The following is an 18,856-nucleotide window of genomic DNA, read 5'->3' as shown; positions in this document are numbered from 1 at the left end:
TGACACAACTGTGTTCAAATGTAATCAATTTAGTTTGATCCCAGCTGTAAAAGCAAGTTGGCACGCTTATTCGCAGAACAAAAGACAGCATTAATGTGACTTGGCATGACTAAATATGACTTTAAATTCCAATATCCACTTTAATTGTTTTTCTTGCCTTGCTTCCTCTGTGTTTATTCCCCCAAATTTACTCACTCAAAAGTAACGTGATGTTCCTTCTCAGAGCATTGTGAGTTTATTTCACAGTTTGGTGCCGTTGTTTTATCCACAGGGAGCACTTTCACCAAAAGTTCATCCATCTTTAGCATTGCACACTGACATTCTCAACCGACCCAGACTTTTAAGACAAGTGTTACCTCCCGGTTGTCCATGTGGTGTGAAGAGGTCATCATATAATGAGTGGGATATTGTCTGTTTCGCTTCCTTGGGTCCCCATCCTCTCCTCGTCCTCCTAATTGATTGTGTTCTCCATCCATCCTAATGTGGCGGACGCGCAGCAGGCATTGTGCCAGCCAGGCATCGACCCTGCATAGCAGACACTCCCACATGCCCTCCAAGGCCCAGCAGCTTCATTCCACTCTATAGAGTGCCACTGAGAGCCATTGATTTTTCTTAATGTCAGTCAGATGACCTCTTCCACCAACAAACCCCGTAGAAATGCGACAGAGCGCATATGTTTAGCGCATAAGTGGCTATTTCTTCACCTACAGTAAATAAAAATATGAGTGCAACACAGAGAAATGGGGACTTTTGTTTACATAGAAATAGTTATATTTATTTCTGTGCAGTAAATGTCGCACAAGCTAATCCCGGTGAGAAAAGCAAACCCTTTTGCTATCTCTCTGTTTTTTGCTCCCAGTGACCCAGCCTTTTACTCAGTCAGTAACTCAGAGCTGCCGTCTCTGCTAAAGCAGTTTGCCAGCAGATGCTCACCTCATGCTCAGACGGCATCGTCTCTTTTGCTACTGTCGCGCTTGCTTCGGATGACCTTGGATGAACCTCTGCACGGGCGCACACAAAAGCCTCCGAAATGCTCAAAAGTAGCGCCACAGACGGCAGAGATGGCGTGTAAGTGGTGAATGGGAAACGAGCCAGATTGGCTTTCTCGAGTTTTTTTTTTTTCTGCGCAAAGTAATTTGTTTTCAAGAAGAGGTTTGAAGCCATTAGCCATCTGCTTTTCCAGTTAATAGGCTATGCTTTAGATGGCAACAGGACAAACGATTCGATTGTTGGCTGCTTATGTTATCATCAATTTTCTAAAGATGAGCTAAACACAGTGGTCAGATCAACGTTAAGGATTTGTTGGAGAACTGATCTCTTTTTGTCTAAAATGTGGTGATCACTCACTGTAACATCGTCCACATTTGATGTTGATTTTAAATGATGGCAACAAACAAGTACGTAATTCTCGCACTCAATATGTACTACAGTTGGGACTTTCGCGTGTCCCATCTGGGACAGTTTGTACTCCGGATGGCCTTCCTGGCGCAATGCGCCCATTTTTTTTATTATTATTATTATTATTTGGGCTTGTGAACAGCAGTGCCTGGTATTGGGCACTGGCCCATAATTGAACCCTCGCAGTCTTTTGCTTTTGTCATGAGTAACATTATTATATTGTTCTTGTGGACATTTTTAACATTAAGTTTTTGGTAGGTCCTGTCGATTACGCACACAGAACACTTCATTAAGTGAATTTACACAGTCAAAATATGTCCTTACCCAAGTCACTGGATGACTGTGAATGAAATTATAAATATTACAAACACCAAAGCAGTGTGTCTGCAAACCTGCAAATTGGAACCTCAATACTATATTCACTTACTAATTTTCATACAGCTCTCACACGACGTCTCATACCATCATGCAAGTGTACCTAATAAAATGGCTCGAGAATATGTGGAAATCCTTCCACCAAGTTTAGTTTCTGTTTGTGTTTCTTTCTCCTGACAACACACCAAGAGAGAATCTCCTGTCACTCAGTGGTTAAGTCAGTTGTTAATTGGATTTGTCGTCTGTAATTGGAGTCGTCAGTTTCATCTCACTTGGCTTTGTCACATCAGTGATGACGAAAGTTGCAGTTTTTCCTCGTGGGTATGAAGAGCGGTGAAGTCGAGAGTGCTCTTCAACTGCTTTGCATTATGTGTTCATGTTTCTCTGCTAATTAAGTGCCACACTATGCTTGGCAAACATATGTTCGTCTCTATATGGAGCTGCACTTTTCAAATTGTGCTAACCTGATGGGCATTTCAGGGAAGCAAAACACTTGAGAATTCATGCAATCCACTTGAGTGTAAATAACATTATTTTTGTCTAGCACAAGTGTGTAACGGAATGGAGGTGGGCTAGACCATGCTCTGGTATTTTCGAAGACCTGTGCAAGCTGTCGTAGTGTTTTGAAAAATGTCATTTTGTGCTATTGTGGGTGTGAACACATGATTTGCCACCAATCCAAGTGGTTCCTCATTCTCTTTAAATACAGCGAGCAATAAAGTGCTGATAGTCCTTGAATTTGATGGAAGAAGAGATTGATATAGTGTTTATGTACACTCTGTATGTATATGTGTTCATGTCAAAAGTGTTGGAACCATGACATGAATTTCTGTATTTTTGCTGTAAAAAGATAAATATGAGAAGAAGAGTTAAACATTTCAATTTTTATGTTTTGGTTTGACTATGTACGGGTGTGCTCCACAATTTAGATGATAGTACCATCACACTGCGGCGGAGGCTGGGGGGTAATTATTATAGTGTAAAGTTGCTGTTAAATTAAATAATGAATTTTTCTTTCTTGTGGCCGTCTGTGTGCAAAGGTACTCAAAGCTATCAGATCCCGCTAACTGGCTGAAGATCAACAGGACCAATGGTCAGATAACGACAATGGCCCTACTAGACCGAGAGTCCATGTACGTCAAAAACAACATATATGAGGCCACATTTCTGGCCTTCGACAATGGTAAGTCTGGTAAGTGAGGATGACAATTTTTGACCAGTGTAACCACAGATGTGTTCACTTTTCCAAAGATGTCCTTTTTATGGTGCGGATCATTATTTAAACTTGCTGTAGACCACAAGTTTTGGTGTTATCATTTTGGCAAGAATATACTAACCTGAAATTTGATTTATTTTTTTATTTTTTATTTTTTTCACTTTAACTAGTTTTATAAGCATTTATTTATTCTTCATCAAATCCTATTTCAATAAACTGGACAATTGTACACTAAAATATTAGCTTGCCACAATTTTCCATGACTTACTATTCAGTGTGTTGGTAATAAATATAAAAACAATCAAATGCAGGGGCTATTGTGTGTATGTAATAATATAATGTGTTGGCTATACATTACATTGTAACCGTATATGTTTTTCACAGTCATAACAGTCCTCTGATGAAAGCCATAACTATAATGTGGCCCAAGACGAAAATGAGCTTGCCCCGCCTGCACTTAGACGATACCTGGTGTTTCAATCACTATTCCCGATAGTACCCAATTAAGACATAGCACACAAACAGAATTACATTTATACAAAGGAGGTTGTAGCCAGGCCAGTTTTATTGTTACATTATGACAGCCACATACAGTACACTACTTATATGTTTGAACATGGTCAAGCATGACTCTTCTAAGGTATCAAGTTTAAATGCCAGTTAGCTTTTTTTTAAAATGTGAATTTACTATTATTTCCTCCAGTAGACAAAATATTTCAACCAACAATATATTCATTGTAAAAACAAACCAAATGTATCCATGCTTTCCCTCCTTAGTCCCTTATTGCTTGATAGTTGAACTCCGTCATTCGATACCGTGAATGATGCTACATTCTATACAGCCAGGCTGTGGCTTGTCAGGAGTGAGTCTTGTTCAACCAGTGACGAGCAAATAATAATAAAATGAATGTCAATGTCAATAGCAGGCATTCACCACAACAGTGTGCCACAAACTAAATGGCTACAATAAGCAGCTCGCTCTCAGTGTAAGACGCAGGTGTTGTTATTCCATGGAGAAATGAAGCACACCAACTCAGGCTCAAAGTGTCATCTGTCTATCGATTGTGGTGCCCAGTCTCAACAAGACTACATTATCCACTTTGACTGAAATTGCTTTTACGATTCCACTGAAGTGACACGCAAAAAGGAAGCAAAGCTCCCATCCAATCATCACTGACACGACCGTCAATGGGCCCGGGGCCTTTTGACAGCAGACCTTTACATAGTTGATGCACCAAGTTAGTTAGAGAGAGAGAGCAGTGTTAAAGTAATACTGATGAGTTGCTGATAGAAACTTTCTCTGCTTGCACCGCATCAGTAATTGAATTCAGCTTGCTGACAGTGTTCGGGGAGGCACGTGGTGCTCAAGGCAACAATACACGCCACTGCAGTCTGTTTGTTCAACAGAGCAGCACATGTAGTTTCCTCGTCAACGTCTTGCTGTGTGGATGCAACGGTCTTCCGAGGAGGTTATCTTTTATTAATTGTTACTTTTTAAAGTACTGGATATCAGAATCGGAATCACCTTCATTGTCATTGTGTTGCAACACAATGAAATATGTGGTTGCTGCTCCTTTGTGTCTTTATATTAAAAAGGTTTATATCATTTGTCTAATACAATGTCAACAACGTAGCTCAATATGCTGTAATTAAAACCGTTAAAACCAGAGTTTTATTCTATGCAGCCGACTAGTCTTAACATGGTATTCTGATTACCGTACTATTGTGATTGGGGAATAAGAGTTAAAGAAAAACTTAAGAAGTTTAAGATTTTGTTTTCTGAAGCTGAGCCGTGATTGGTCGTTACCTGAGCGCTGAGCACCTATGATGTCATTTTCATTCGATAGCAAGTGGCAAAATGGTCTGAGATGGAGAAAATGGGTGGAGTTTGATGTTTGATTTATAAAGCACAAATACAATTAATCAGAATGTTGTTTAGAGTAGTGGGGGGCACTGGGGGCAGATATCCATCCATCCATCCATTTACTTGACCGCTTATTCCTCACAAGGGTCGCGGGGGCTGCTGGCGCCTATCTCAGCTGTCTCTGGGCAGTAGGCGGGGGACACCCTGGACTGGTTGCCAACCAATCGCAGGGCACACAGAGACGAACAACCACCCACACTCACACGCACACCTAGGGACAATTCAGAGCGCCCAATTAACCTGCCATGCATGTCTTTGGAATGTGGGAGGAGACCGGAGTACCCGGAGAAGACCCACGCGGGCACGGGGAGAACATGCAAACTCCACCCAGGAAGGTCCGAGCCTGGACTCGAACCGGAGACCTCAGGACTGGGAAGCGGACGTGCTAACCACTCGACTACCGTGCCGCCGGGGCAAATATACAATGTACAAAATATAAAGAAAATATTTTTGGTTGACTTGCCTTTTAAGGGTGATGTGTGAGGGGTGCAGGGAGGTGCTATTATGCACGGGTCAAATTTGTGTGAATTTTATGGTAGTCTGCCATCATGCAAACTGGAATACCAACATGTCATTTTTCTGGAATCTATTTTCCATTTGTTTCAATAACCAATTAATCCCTCTCTTTTCCCATAAAACTAAACTAAATGTATGTCCTCCAAAATGTCCCAAATTAAGTTTTGTGTGAATACAGTGGAATGTGTTAATGATGGGGAGGAAAGCAAATTTCAAGTCTCATCCATATTAAGGCAAATCCACCAGCTAATGATTTAGTCTGGCAGAGTTCTGTAAAGCTTCTGTAGATGGGCAATTGAAGGCTTGCATAACACATTTTTACATACACCCAAATACCTGCGGCAAAAAAGTTAACTTAGCCCAGGTATTTCCACAAAAACCCTTTATGTGTATTGTCGGCTGCTGCTTTTTGATCACATCATTTTGGACAAATCTATGCTTCCAGCATTGTGAAATCCGTTTAGTTTCTTCTGTTCTGTGCTCATTATTCTTGGCATAATGGTGCCCCTAGCGCACAAAGAAGGGGCCATCAAGGGATTATTGGATGAATTTATCTCGCCCATCATCCAATGACCTCAAATGTTTTTTCTGGCTCAATGAACAAAAAATTCCTAAAGACACACGTCAACATCTTGTAGAAAGTAGAAGCTATTGTAGCTGTTGCCTTCTGTTTTTCTGTTTTGTATTGTTTTTTTTGTTTGTTTTTTTTTTTTTTGTAAAAGCTTAGGTAGCAGTTCTGTAAAAGCTATAGCTTTTTACAGATGAGCTAGCTAAAAAGCTAGCTTTTACAGAACAGCTACCTTAAGCTATTTTAGCTTAACTATATACCAACAGCTAGCTTAAGGTATCGTAGCTTAAGATAGCTCGTCTGTAAAAGCTAGCTTTCTACAGAAGAGCTAGCTTTTAGTTCTTTAAATGCTAGCTTTTTTGTTTGTCTGTCATGTTTTGGTTTTGTGGGGGGTGGGATTTTGTTTGCTTTTGGTGTTTTTGGTTGTTTGTCATGTGTTCCTTGTCTCTTCCCTTGTCCCGTTATGTCAAACCACGTCCACCTGAGTGTTTCTTCCCTTCCCAGTGTATCCACCAATCAGTTCCCCTTGCCACTTGTGTCTTGCCCAGCTGTGTCTAGTCATTGTCAATTAGCCTGTGTGTATTTAGTCACCTGTTTTCCGTTCGGTTCTGGTGGAGTCATTGTGCCTGTTGTTGTCCCTGTGTTCCATGCCATGCCATGCCATGCCTTGTGTGTTTTCGACCTTGTTGTTTTAGTCACAGAGTACCTCGTTTGCCTTTTTGTTAATTAAACCCCTTTTTTTTACTTGCATCCCTGCCTTGCCCTGTTTTTGTTGCCCCCTGCATTTGGGTCCTGCCTCCAACACCCCCACTTCTTGACATTGTCCATGTAATCTTCGAGGAAAAATCTAGCTTTTAGTTCGGTAAAAGCTAGCTGTCAACCATGTAATTTTCTAGGTAAAAGCTAGCTTTTAGTTCGGTAAAAACTAGCTTTTAGTTCTGTAAAGCTATCCGTTCTGTAAAAGCTAGCTTTTAGTTCTGCAAAAAGCTAGCTTTCAACCATGTAATCTTCAAGGAAAATTGTCCCACTCCGACTTGTATGACCTTGGGGCGTTCAACTTTAGAGGTTCTATTCGAGAAGGGTATTTTTTGGAATAATGAACAAAACTTTCAGTAACAGTGTGTCTCCCAAGCTAATCCTTCTGCTGCTCTTCTCAGAGCTTGTGTTCCGAGTCGTAGTTTGTGTCTGCCTGCAGTGCTGCGTATAGATAACAGCACCGTTGCCAGACTGCCTCAAACTCCTCTCTCTTGTTTTTGCTTCCATCTGCATGCATTTTAATCTCACTACTATTACATCGCCCTCCTCTCCACAAAACTATATCGCACCACCTCCTCGAGTGTTTCTCCTCCTGCCTCATTTGATCAAGTCTCTGTCCTCTCTCTTCTCTATCCACCCTCCAGGTTCGCCTCAAGCTAGCGGGACAGGAACCCTCCAAATCTACCTGAACGATGTGAACGACAACCCCCCAGTGCTGATACCACAGGAGGCCCAAGTGTGTCAGCGGGCACGTCCAAACTCGAGGATAAACATCACAGCTTCGGACGCTGATGCTGACCCCAATGTGGGGCCGTTTGGTTTTGAGCTACCATCTTTTCCACCCAGTCTGCGCCGCAATTGGACCATTACCAGACTCAGTGGTAATATCATGCTCTATGATGACTTGATAATATGTAGGATTCATGATGCAGTGATTGTACGACTGGCATGTTAAATTTAGGAGGTGCTATTGCCACAAAAACTCTCAAGAGATGAAATAAATGGTGCCACCACATGGCAGAGGTTTGCTTTGAGCTCCCCAACGTGAGCAAAACGTCTCACAGTGAGAGATACAGGTTGCATCCATTGTTGACATATGATCTATCATTTGTGACAAATGAGATCTATTCACATCTCCTTGTCCCCCGAGTAACCCATCTGTCAACTAATCCACCCAGATGGATGTATCACAACACTTGCCTTGAGGACAAATCTGATCACATACTTGAATTCTCCTCCCAATGGGACTCGTGTCTTCACGTGACTGACTCATACATGCTGAAAGTTGTATTGCTGTTAGGTCTTAAAGTATCGTCTACATACTAAACATGTGACGACGAAAAACTAGGCACTTACTGCTCTTATTGTATGTGATGTACTCGCAATGATAAATCTCCAGCTTGACATTCACTTCATTTCCTCACATGTTCTCTCCAGGTAACCATGCTCAGCTGAGGTTAAGGATTCCTTACTTGGAGGCCGGCGTGTACGAGATTCCCATTACTGTGTCTGACTCCGGCAACCCTCAGCTGTCCAACCGCTCCTTGATTAGAATCAAAGTGTGTCCTTGTGATGACAATGGGGACTGTAGCGCCACGGGCGCCGTAGCGGCCGCCGGCCTCGGCACAGGGGCCATCATCGCCATACTCATCTGTATAATTGTACTACTCAGTAAGTACAAATTACTGCATTAGGGACATGGAGCAATTACCTTTTTTTTGTAAACATTCTTCAAAAAATGCTGCTAAAATGTTCAGTATAATTTTTACACGTACAATGGGGTAAATTGGGCAAGAATACTGGAAATTCTAGGGGGGTTGGGATATTACAAAATATTAAAAAAATAGGCCCTTGAATAACCCCCTCCTAATTAAAAATATGTTATTATTATTATTAGTAGTAGTATTATTATTATTAGTATTATTTTATTTTTTGGCAAACCCAAATCATTCTTCAAAAAACACTGACATTCAATATAGCGCTAGTTATTTTTTATTTTTTTTATTTATTTTTTTTTAATCATCAAATATGTGAATTTGTGAGTGATGAACTGCAACTATGTACGTACCTCAATTAAAAAAAAAAATAAAATAGTTGGTTGATTTTTATGAAAAAATATACAAAATGTGGATTTGCTGTTCAGAAGTTTTGTGCCCTCATTGAATGGTGATTTTTATGCAAAAGATTCCTTTACACTTTGTCGGGTTTGTACATGCATTGAGAAATGTGTTACGACAAATTAAATATATTAAGAATACATATTTTGCACATATGCACGTATTTTGTCCATATCTAATTCACTGTATATATTGGATCTACCATATCTATGCAGCCCTCTTTTACCGCAGATGGAAAATTGTGTATAGTATTTAAGTTGCTCATCCCTGTTCTAAAATGTAACAAATTCATAATTCCTCGAAATTCTACAAACAACATGCCATACTGCCATCATAAAAAAGGTTTGGGTGGACTTTAGAAGACTGTAACACCAAAATTTGAAAGGTGAGGTGCTCTCAATACTTTCTGGATGCACGCCATGCATTTCACATTAATGCAGATGAGTGACTCAATTGCAAAATTAATGTATGCAAAATAATGAATGTAATCCTTATTGTACAGTTTTGAAGTAATTTCCTTCCTCCTTGGAGAACTTTTGAGCAACTTTTCATTTGCCTTCAGGTCCAATGAACTCTTCCTGGCAACACACGGCCACATAAATGTGTAATGTGAGGCCGAGCAATTCTGTTCATCCTTCTTGCTGCCAGCAAAATAACTGCATTTTTTATTTCAGTTGTGAAATGTACAGTTAGTTAATTAAACTCTTTTTCAATTTCAATTTTTAAAAAGCACATAAAAAGTGCAGTTGTCCGTGACAGTTTTTAAGGAACATCACACTCTTTGGTTTTGATTTAGATTTCTAACACAGTTCAGAACATTTGATGTTTGTGCACGCCTGACTGATGTTTTTGCTGCCTGTTCCTTGTAGGCATGGTCCTCTTGTTTGTGGTGTGGATGAAACGCAGGGAGAAGGAGAAGCAGGCCAAGCCACTGCTGATCGACCCTGAAGACGATGTCAGAGACAATATCCTCAAATATGATGAAGAAGGGGGAGGAGAGGAGGATCAGGTATGTAGTCAGCCAAAAAAAATCATAAAAGGCTGTTATCAGGCACAGTCAACTTTGACATGATGAACACAAAACTCCCATTAAGTTCCCGAATATAAGCGGGAGGAAAAACTCCCTGGTGGCGTACAACTGAACAAGACTTGGCAAATCGAGGTCAGCATGATTGCATGTTTGCTTTGTGTGGAGCAGAAAATGCGTTTCTCATAGCAAGATAAATTTGCTTTCCCAGCTAAAATACAGGCTGCTGGTCAAAATTTGATTTTTTTTTTCCACACAAATGCTTTCTATGGTGAATGAACAAAAATTCCCAGTCGTGGAGATAGTCTTCCCAGGAGATCGTCAAGCGAGACTGGATTTTCTGCCGGTGTAGTTGCAAGATGCGCCACTACTTGCCTTGAGTGTAGCGTTGCAGTTTTTCATCAACTGCAAAACAAAATCTCAGCAAATGACTGTGGTATACAATTTAGCTATTTATCCTGACACAACCCGATGGTGAATATTAATGAAAAAAGCAAGCACTTCTAAATAATTAACATATAAGTAGCAACCATTTGAGTGCAACAACATTTGCGTCTCAAGAGAATGTGTGGGTGTATGCATGTGACAAGCAATCTTTGCTGTTCATGCAAAGAATTTAACAATTGTATGAGCGCGTTGAGACTTTTACGAACATGTCGTGCTTTGATACATTTTAGTTCAAGCTTCCTATAAACTCGTGTACAAGCACTTTGTATTAAAGGTCTCAAAGAAATTACCATTGGTGTTAATTTTGTTATGTTCTGGGGTTGGATCCCAAAAATGCAGACACAAATAAGAGTTTAACACTTTATTCGCATCACATCAAGAGGCGCGGAACTAACTTGACTAGACCAGAAACAACGAGAAGGCATCATGGAACCAGAGGCATGGAACTAACTTGGGCTATGGAGGAGAGCAGAGAAACAGAAGAGCAGGTGGCCAGATGGACAGATGAATAATTCGGCACCAACACACTTCTCTGTCAGACTTACATTGTCAGCGAATGGATCTGATTGGCTGCGGCCAGACATGTGGGTAACCCTGATAGGTCTCTGAAACAGGAAAGAAATGGCTTTATCTGATTCACTGCTGACTGGCACGCGGGTAAAACTGATTGGCTTCTGACCACATAAAGAGATTAAAGATTCCTGACATCACATAGCTTCTGACCGGTTGAAACTAGTTGCTGGTTACTTGGTGATTATATGCCGATTGCATCAGATAAGAGATTAAAGAATCCAAACATCACATAGATTCAAACATCACATAGCTTCTGACCGGTTGAAACTAGTTGCTGGTTACTTGGTGATTATATGCCGATTGCATCAGATAAGAGATTAAAGAATCCTGACATCACATAGATTCAAACATCACATAGCTTCTGACCAGTTGAAACTATTTGCTGGTTACTTGCTGATTGCTCTAATCAGACACTTGCCCCAAACAAAACACAGTCATGAAAGATTTAGGGCAGCTGTGGCATAAACTTTATTAAATTAATTTCTTCAGCACTTTGAACTACCATAGAACAAAAGTTAACAATTTTTTTTCAAGATACGAGTGACGTGACTTGCGAGTTTTTGCGAGATATGAGCCGCCGACCGGCCTGTCTGATCGGCTGTATCAGATTGGATGATATTTTGCATATTTTATTATCAGCTGTGATGTCATAATTCGCAGACCAGATCAATGACGTCGTTGATCATATACTCAAAATAAAACATGACAGTGTTTATCTGTGGCGGGCTGTCACATATGAATTTTTACTGCCACTGATAGATTTTTGTGCCACCTGTCTATAAGTAAACCTTGTACAGTATTATATTAATTTTAATATGTTCGATACACTTTTTTCGGACTGATACCAGCACATGTATATTAACTCTGTTGCATTGTGTGCAATTATACCATTTTGAACATGTGTAGATGATCTTTGTGAAACAAATAAAGATCTATGCAACTGGTAAGTGCCATGTCCAGCATTAATATAACACTTCACTTGGATGCTGCCATGCAGTTGGGGATTCATTTTTCATTTCCTTCATTGGGGTACGGCAAAGGTTGTTCATCACTTTTCTCCTCATTACGGACCTCTTACTGCATGAGAGCGACTTTGTAAAGCCGTTTAATGCAAGTCTTGCACATTTCTCCCTGTGCTCTTTTCCCAGGACTACGACCTGAGCCAGCTCCAGCAGCCAGAATCTTTGGACCACATCATCAATAAACCGGTGGGAGTACGCAGAGTGGATGAGAGGCCTGTCATCCCGGAGTCACAGTTTCCCGTCAGACCCAGTCTGCCCCACCCTGGAGATATCGGAGATTTCATTCATGATGTAGGACTGACATACTCAAAATTTCCTCCGTTTAAAACCAAAAATGCATGATCGATAGCAACTACATTGGATTCCATTGCACATTCGAAACACATTAGTAGACAAATATGAAAATAAATGTAATACATATGGAAATAGATTTTACATACAGTTTGTGGCCTGTATCGAGATGACAAGAACTGACATAAGCACACAAATTAACAATATGTTCCAAATAAACATGAACCTATTTATTACCAGTTTGATGGTTTACCGTGGTTTTTAAAAGTCAAGCTTTGAAAAACCATTTACACTGGCTGTCATCGGTAATGAGGTCTTTTTTTTCTTTTTCTGACGGGACAGCTAAGCAGGTCTTATCCTGCAAACACAGATGTCTTTTTTTTTTTTTTTTTTTTGCTCTGATTTGTGTCCATTGTCCAAAAAAAAATAAAAAAAATAAAATAAAAAAGGAAAAGGAAAAAGTGCCGGAGGGTACCAGTTAGCCCCAAGGACAACATTAATATCCTATCCTAATTGGGGGGGGGGGGGGGTCGTGGGCAAGCTTACCAGTGATGGAATTAGGAATAATTAAAACAAAAGAATAATGTTAAAAAAAATGTAGGTCAAATTAACGTGACGTTTCTACAGTACTAAATATTCAATATTTTGTTTAAAAATGAAATTATTTATCCAAAAATAAAAAAATTAAAAACATTTTAGAGCAGTAATTTCAGGGCAAGCTAATTTTATTTGTATAGCACATTTAAAGAAAATTTAAAGTGCTTTACATAAAACATTAAAAACATTCCAGAAAGAGAAACAAAATGTAAAGACATTGCAAAAATCCTAATTAATCATCTAAAAATATTTGGATTAAAATGATGAAATCCAAGCATCAGTCTAGATAAATTAAAAGATAGCGTGCAAATGGGGATTAAAACAATAGAATATTTTTTATTTTTTATTTAAAAAAAAAAACAATAGAATAAAGGGTAGACTTGTGAGAACGCTGCATTAAACATTAATAAAATATTTTAAATATTAGTAAGTAATAGTAATTATGTGATGACACTGAAATGTAAAGTTGTGTGTCATTTCATCTGCATAAATATGATCAGTGATGTTGTTGGGTTCCATAATCTAATCAAGGGGCAGCATCCATATTAAATAAAAGTGGTCCAAGAATGAATCCTTGCAAGTGATTTTTGTTCACTCAGACACAATCATATTGTCAGAATCTAACATCAACCAATACCTAATTCCAAATACATTTCAATAAAATAATTACTGTAATGTGTACTATTGCCGGTGGGGTACAATTATGTTTTATAAAAATGCAGTATTTTTAGTGAGAATATTATAAGATGAATAACTGATATGTTCAGCCTGAACTGTTTTATGTTTTACTCGGGAACAATTGACAATTGGCGAGTTAAACATCTGTCACATTGTAGCTCAATAAATCTCATACTGTCGTGTCTCCAGGGTCTTCGGGCAGCAGACAATGACCCTACGGCGCCCCCCTATGACTCCCTGCTGGTGTTTGACTACGAGGGCAACGGTTCAACTGCCGGCTCGGTCAGCTCACTCAACTCCACCAGCTCAGGTGACCAGGACTACGACTACCTCAACGACTGGGGCCCTCGCTTCAAGAAGCTGGCCGACCTCTACGGGGGAGGGGACGATGACTGAGGGCGAAGGAGGGGACGGGGTGGGCGAGGGTGGCGGGTTTCTTTCGGGAGGAGCCAGGAGTCAGGAGTAGGTGGGTCGTTTGGACGGATGCCCCCCGGAAAAGCACGGGTAGACACCACAGACGTGACCCACGCTGACATGTGAGGAGCGGACCCCCACATGGGCTGTCGATGCTCACTGGAAGTCTGGAAACATGAATTCCACCGCAACTGTATTCTGGCTTTATACTTTTCAATGGCAAATTTGTTGGATATTGTTCTTTTTTTTGTTGTTGTTCTCTCACCGTGCTGGACCCCGAACTCCCTGGGGACAAATCAAGGCGGTAGTGAGAGGCGCACGTGCTGAACTTAAGCTTTGATTGATTGTTGAAAAGAATACCATGTCTTGCTTTAGTCTCAACGCTGAAGAGAATGTTTTCGGGGAAGATGCCCTGTGACTCTCTCAACTTGAATTTCCTTAGAACAGAAGCACTGTCATTTTATAAAGTGCCTTTTGTGGTGTGATTTTTGTATCAGACTCCTGCTATCTCAGGATCGGTTGCCATTCATGCAGTACAGGGAAGGTCTTTTCTGTCGTCGCCTCCCCTTCGGCCCTCAAACCAACCTTGCCTGTCACTACCAACCCCCACCCCCTCCCACCCCCCGGCACGGTCCACGAGGGAAAGGCACAACCAGGGCACACTTGTCACACTCACGTGAAGTAAGGTCTGAAAATCGTGAGGACAGATTCTTCTCCGAGGACCTCTTCAGTTTATCATCACCTGTTGACACAAAGACAGGGACTAACTGCTATTGTGTCACATCATTTTTTATACTCATTTGGGATTTGTAAATTGATGGAGAATGCCTGCCTTTCCTCTGTGGTCTCATGAATTGACAGTAGGGAGCCTTGATGTTGAGATGCTTGCCTGCCCTGTACGGTTGTTGTGTTGCTTTCTCCACAGTGTAAAGCTTCTATTTGGCATGACGTGAAGACAGCGGGGACCGTAAAAGACTCGGAATCAAGGCCTCTGACAAGTCCTGAAACATTATCGACACCTTTAACATTCCCGTTTTTTACAGTCCAACAACAATATTGAAAGGTGCATGATTTTTTTTTAAGTTTTCTTCAAATCACTTGTTAGTATGTGGTGAGAATGTGAAAATAGTCAAAAACTGTATAAATATACTCTGTATAAAGACACTGAGAAAATAAAAATACTGTAACATACATCATTTTTGAAGGGACTGGTATTGATAACATTTTATGGGTTTTTTGGGCGGTGTTTTTTTATTTGCTCACATTAGGTTAAAGGGGCTTTTTGCTTTAGTTTTCAGTTTTATTATTTTTATTTTATTTATATTTTCTATTATTTTAAATATAGGTTTTGCTCTCTTTTTTTTCACATTTTTGTATGTAAAAAATAACTCATTTAATATACAAAGTGCACATTTCCCCCTCAATCTGGTACAAGAAACTCTGATGAGCCATATACTCGTGGATCATTCGTTTAGATCAGAAGTTCCTCTTGGCGGTTGTGAGCCTCACAAGTTGAAGTCGTGCATTCGTTGAACACTTCATAATTGGAATTCAAAACAATGATAAATAATTAAAATAAATAAATAAATCTAAAACCTAATACAGTGCTAGTAGATATTTACGGCAAATCAGTGTAACTTTTTGCCTTAAAGACATGTTCCGGAATTCGCAGCTTCATCTTGCCGGGTGTCACTCATAATTTTCACACAAAAAGGTCTGCTCCATTTCTTCGTTTTTATGTCTACTAGCCTCCAAATGGGCTGCTCTCAAAGATGCAATGTAACAAAGCCTTTTGAGGATCTTAAAGAGAGAGTTCGGATTTTTGGACATGAATCTGTGTTGCATCCTCACCTACAGTGGTGTGCGATCAGCACTAGTGATGTGACGTTCACGAACGAACCGAATCTTTTGAACGGCTCGTCATTGTGAACGATGTGAGGAGCCATTCTTTTTTTCTTTCTTTTTTTTTTTTTTCTCCCCCCTTCCCTCCTCTTTTGAGCTCGGAAGCAAATGCAAAAAAAAACAAACCTAAATTAACTTGTCACTGCACATGTGCAATGGTGCAAGTTAGGAAACAATGTTTCATATATTATTTGTTGATGGTTACAGAATCTTAAGCTTTTTAAGCTGTTTCTGAACTCAACTTCTTTTATAAAGCACTTTAAAAACAGGCATTGCTGTATACAAAGTGCTGTACATGAAAAAGAAATCGGTTGCGCAGTAAAGAATATGGTAACTACGTGCCGCGCAGTGATATGAGTGAACAAAAAATAGTGCCTGGCTGTAATGGAGTCTGACTTTTTTCTAGTGTGAAGTTTTGTGATGCAAATGTATCACTCTTTTGAACACAAATTGGTTTTAGAAGAAAAACGCTTTATTTAGGTGACCCCAGCCAACTTGCCGGACTACTTTCCTCTCGCTGTCAGGGGTAAGTCAGTGCTGATCGCACACAACTGGAGGTGAGGATGCAATACAGATTCATGTCCAAAAATCCAAACTCTCCCTGTAAAGGTTTTTTACAATTTGGTCACGCCAAAGAGCTGAGAGTATTTTTGTTCAAAAGAATTGTCTTGAATCATGTGAGTGGCATGAAGAGACACACACACACAATCTTTTTGGAATCAATTATCCTATTGATTATTCCATTGGATTGATTGATTGATTATCCCCCAGACCCCCCAACCGCACATCCCACCACAGTTCCAAGGTTAACATTTTTTTTCTTTTCTTTTTTTTTTAAATGTCCAACAGTGATAAGCCAAACTGATGTTTAATAAATGTTATGCTAACTTCAAAGTAAATAACATTTTCATGTTGCTTTCATATAAACCTTTGGTGAATGACTGCATGCTCTGCTGCCAAACGTGTAGACGCACTTTGGAGCAAGCTACACTCGCGTCACTTGCAAAATAAATACAGTACTTCACAATATAGAGCATTTAAACAAGCAATGGTAGGATAATTTCCATTACATAAAAGACAAACCATCCTACCTTTTTTTTTTTCAGTGGTAGGGGGTGGGGCAATACAGCCACGTGCTCATTACGCATTTACACCGCCGTGTTCCCATTTCCAAGCGATGCCAGCTCAGCTTCACAGTAATGACATATAACGTTCATTTAGTAAATTTTAAGGGGGGAAAAACACCAATCAATGGGCATCATGCTGTACATTGGTTACATTTGAGACAGTCCTCAGTTGCTATATTTGTTGCCCACAGCAACAAACATCCATGCAGAAACATAGAACATTGGTTCCCACACATAAAAATACTAGAAATATATTTTTGTATCGATCATAATTTTTGTCGTCCACACGACCTAGTTGGTTGACATTTTTCCCCAGTCCAAATCGAAATTTCTATATCTAATATCTACATTTTACAAATAGAATGTGTTATTTACAAATTAAAGGCATGTGTTTATATTGCATCATGTTTTGCTGCTCTACATCATTTTTAGGGTGAATAATGCACTATTGCATTTTGTCTGAAGTCACCTGGAATAGACTGAAGCTCCCCATTTGGTTCTGGGACTGACTCGGATCAAGTCGATGTGGAGTTTATATGTTCTCGTGCTTGATTGGGTTTTCTCCAGGTACGTCCTACATTCCAAAACAGTCATGTTAGGTTAACGAAAGACTCACATAGGTGTGAAGGTGAGTGTGAATGGGGAAAAAAAAACACTGGTGTGGAATTGTCAGAATAATATATAATCATAATGGGTAAAATCGAAAACCAAAATCAAATTATTGGTTTGTGTGCAGAATATGAATATATGTATAATGTAGTCTTGGTATATCGTGCAATAAATTTATTGTCACGTTTTGTGGTAGGCTGTATATTTTCTGAATAAATCACCCACAAATTAGACTAATTATGGGATGTGAGCAAAAGCAGTGGCGTAGCAGTGTGTGTGGGGTCAAGAACTATATTTGTGTCCAGTCCTGTGATTTCAATTACCCAGCTGAAGTGCCAAAAAAAAACCACTGGGGATTTAACGGGATTTAAATCCTCTCTGGCGGCGTGTCTATCAATTAGCCACGCCATTAATCCCCAAGGCGTAATCTCATTAGATAGAGCGCCTTTAATGAGACATCCAGAGAGCAGGCCTGGCAGTGAGCAAGGGAGAAAAATGAGGTGGTGGCAATCTGCAGGTAGACCATGCGGAGAAGTGATTAGTAGGATCGAAGAGGGTCAGCGGCGGGAGGGACCGAGGAAGAGAGATTTAAGAGCGGGGCCAATGTACATCATTGGAAACTTGCTGGAGGATAGCTTGAAAATAAATCTTGTCGTTTTGTTGTCACTGTGTGAAGGCACAGGAGGAGAAGTGAGCCAAGTTCATTGTGGATGAGGTCCACCTGCGTATCGAGCAATGTCTACTGTTTGCTCTGGTTTAGAGGTTTAGTTTATCAAAGTGATCACATGTTGTGTTTAAGTATAGCCTGTTAAATGAATATGACTAATAGACATTAGCAAAACAGCTAAGCAGTCTGTCTGCCTTTGATCCGATGTCGGTCTTGACAAGCTTCTACTTCCGAAAAACCTGAACAGGATAAGTTGTATTGTAAGTTGGGTTGAATGGATGATTCATACACTGGCTGACAAGATTTTTGTTTGATCACTGGCTGTCTTACATCTAGAAATGACACGAGAATGCGGAAAAAGGATACGACTGTAAACATGATTTCATTTCCATCACTATCGAAAAACAGGACATTAATTCTAATGCACAAATGTAAATTTATTATGATTCATTTACAGGTTTAGTCCCTAACAACCATCAGAAAATTGACAAAAATGTTGATTATTCTTTCCTAAAGTAAAAAGCAGATGCTTACAAATGTTCGTCTTGAATGTGGTTGGTGATTTTATGTAATATACTTTTTTTTTCTTTGCTTTTATCAAGCCCATTGATGATAAGACTAGTATATAATAG

General features: G+C 39.8%; 1 protein-coding gene across 2 annotated transcripts in view; it reads left to right on the top strand.

The window, feature by feature from the left end:
• cdh4 (cadherin 4, type 1, R-cadherin (retinal)) overlaps positions 1-15,110 on the top strand; it is a 223,985-nt gene extending 208,875 nt beyond the window's left edge. Inside the window, exons 11-16 of one of the 2 annotated variants that reach the window (XM_077528441.1) lie at positions 2,814-2,965; positions 7,398-7,634; positions 8,191-8,424; positions 9,740-9,879; positions 12,066-12,230; positions 13,695-15,110. In XM_077528441.1, the coding sequence (XP_077384567.1) occupies positions 2,814-2,965; positions 7,398-7,634; positions 8,191-8,424; positions 9,740-9,879; positions 12,066-12,230; positions 13,695-13,901 (1,135 nt within the window). In that variant the 3' untranslated portion in view covers positions 13,902-15,110. The remainder of the gene's footprint in view (positions 1-2,813; positions 2,966-7,397; positions 7,635-8,190; positions 8,425-9,739; positions 9,880-12,065; positions 12,231-13,694) is intronic. The other variant, XM_077528442.1, reaches the window with a different exon arrangement.
• Positions 15,111-18,856: the final 3,746 nt, after the last annotated feature.

This window comes from Festucalex cinctus, chromosome 8 (genome assembly GCF_051991245.1).
Source record: "Festucalex cinctus isolate MCC-2025b chromosome 8, RoL_Fcin_1.0, whole genome shotgun sequence".
NCBI classification, from domain to species: Eukaryota; Metazoa; Chordata; class Actinopteri; order Syngnathiformes; family Syngnathidae; genus Festucalex; species Festucalex cinctus.
This window is presented reverse-complemented; position numbering and strand designations above follow the sequence as displayed.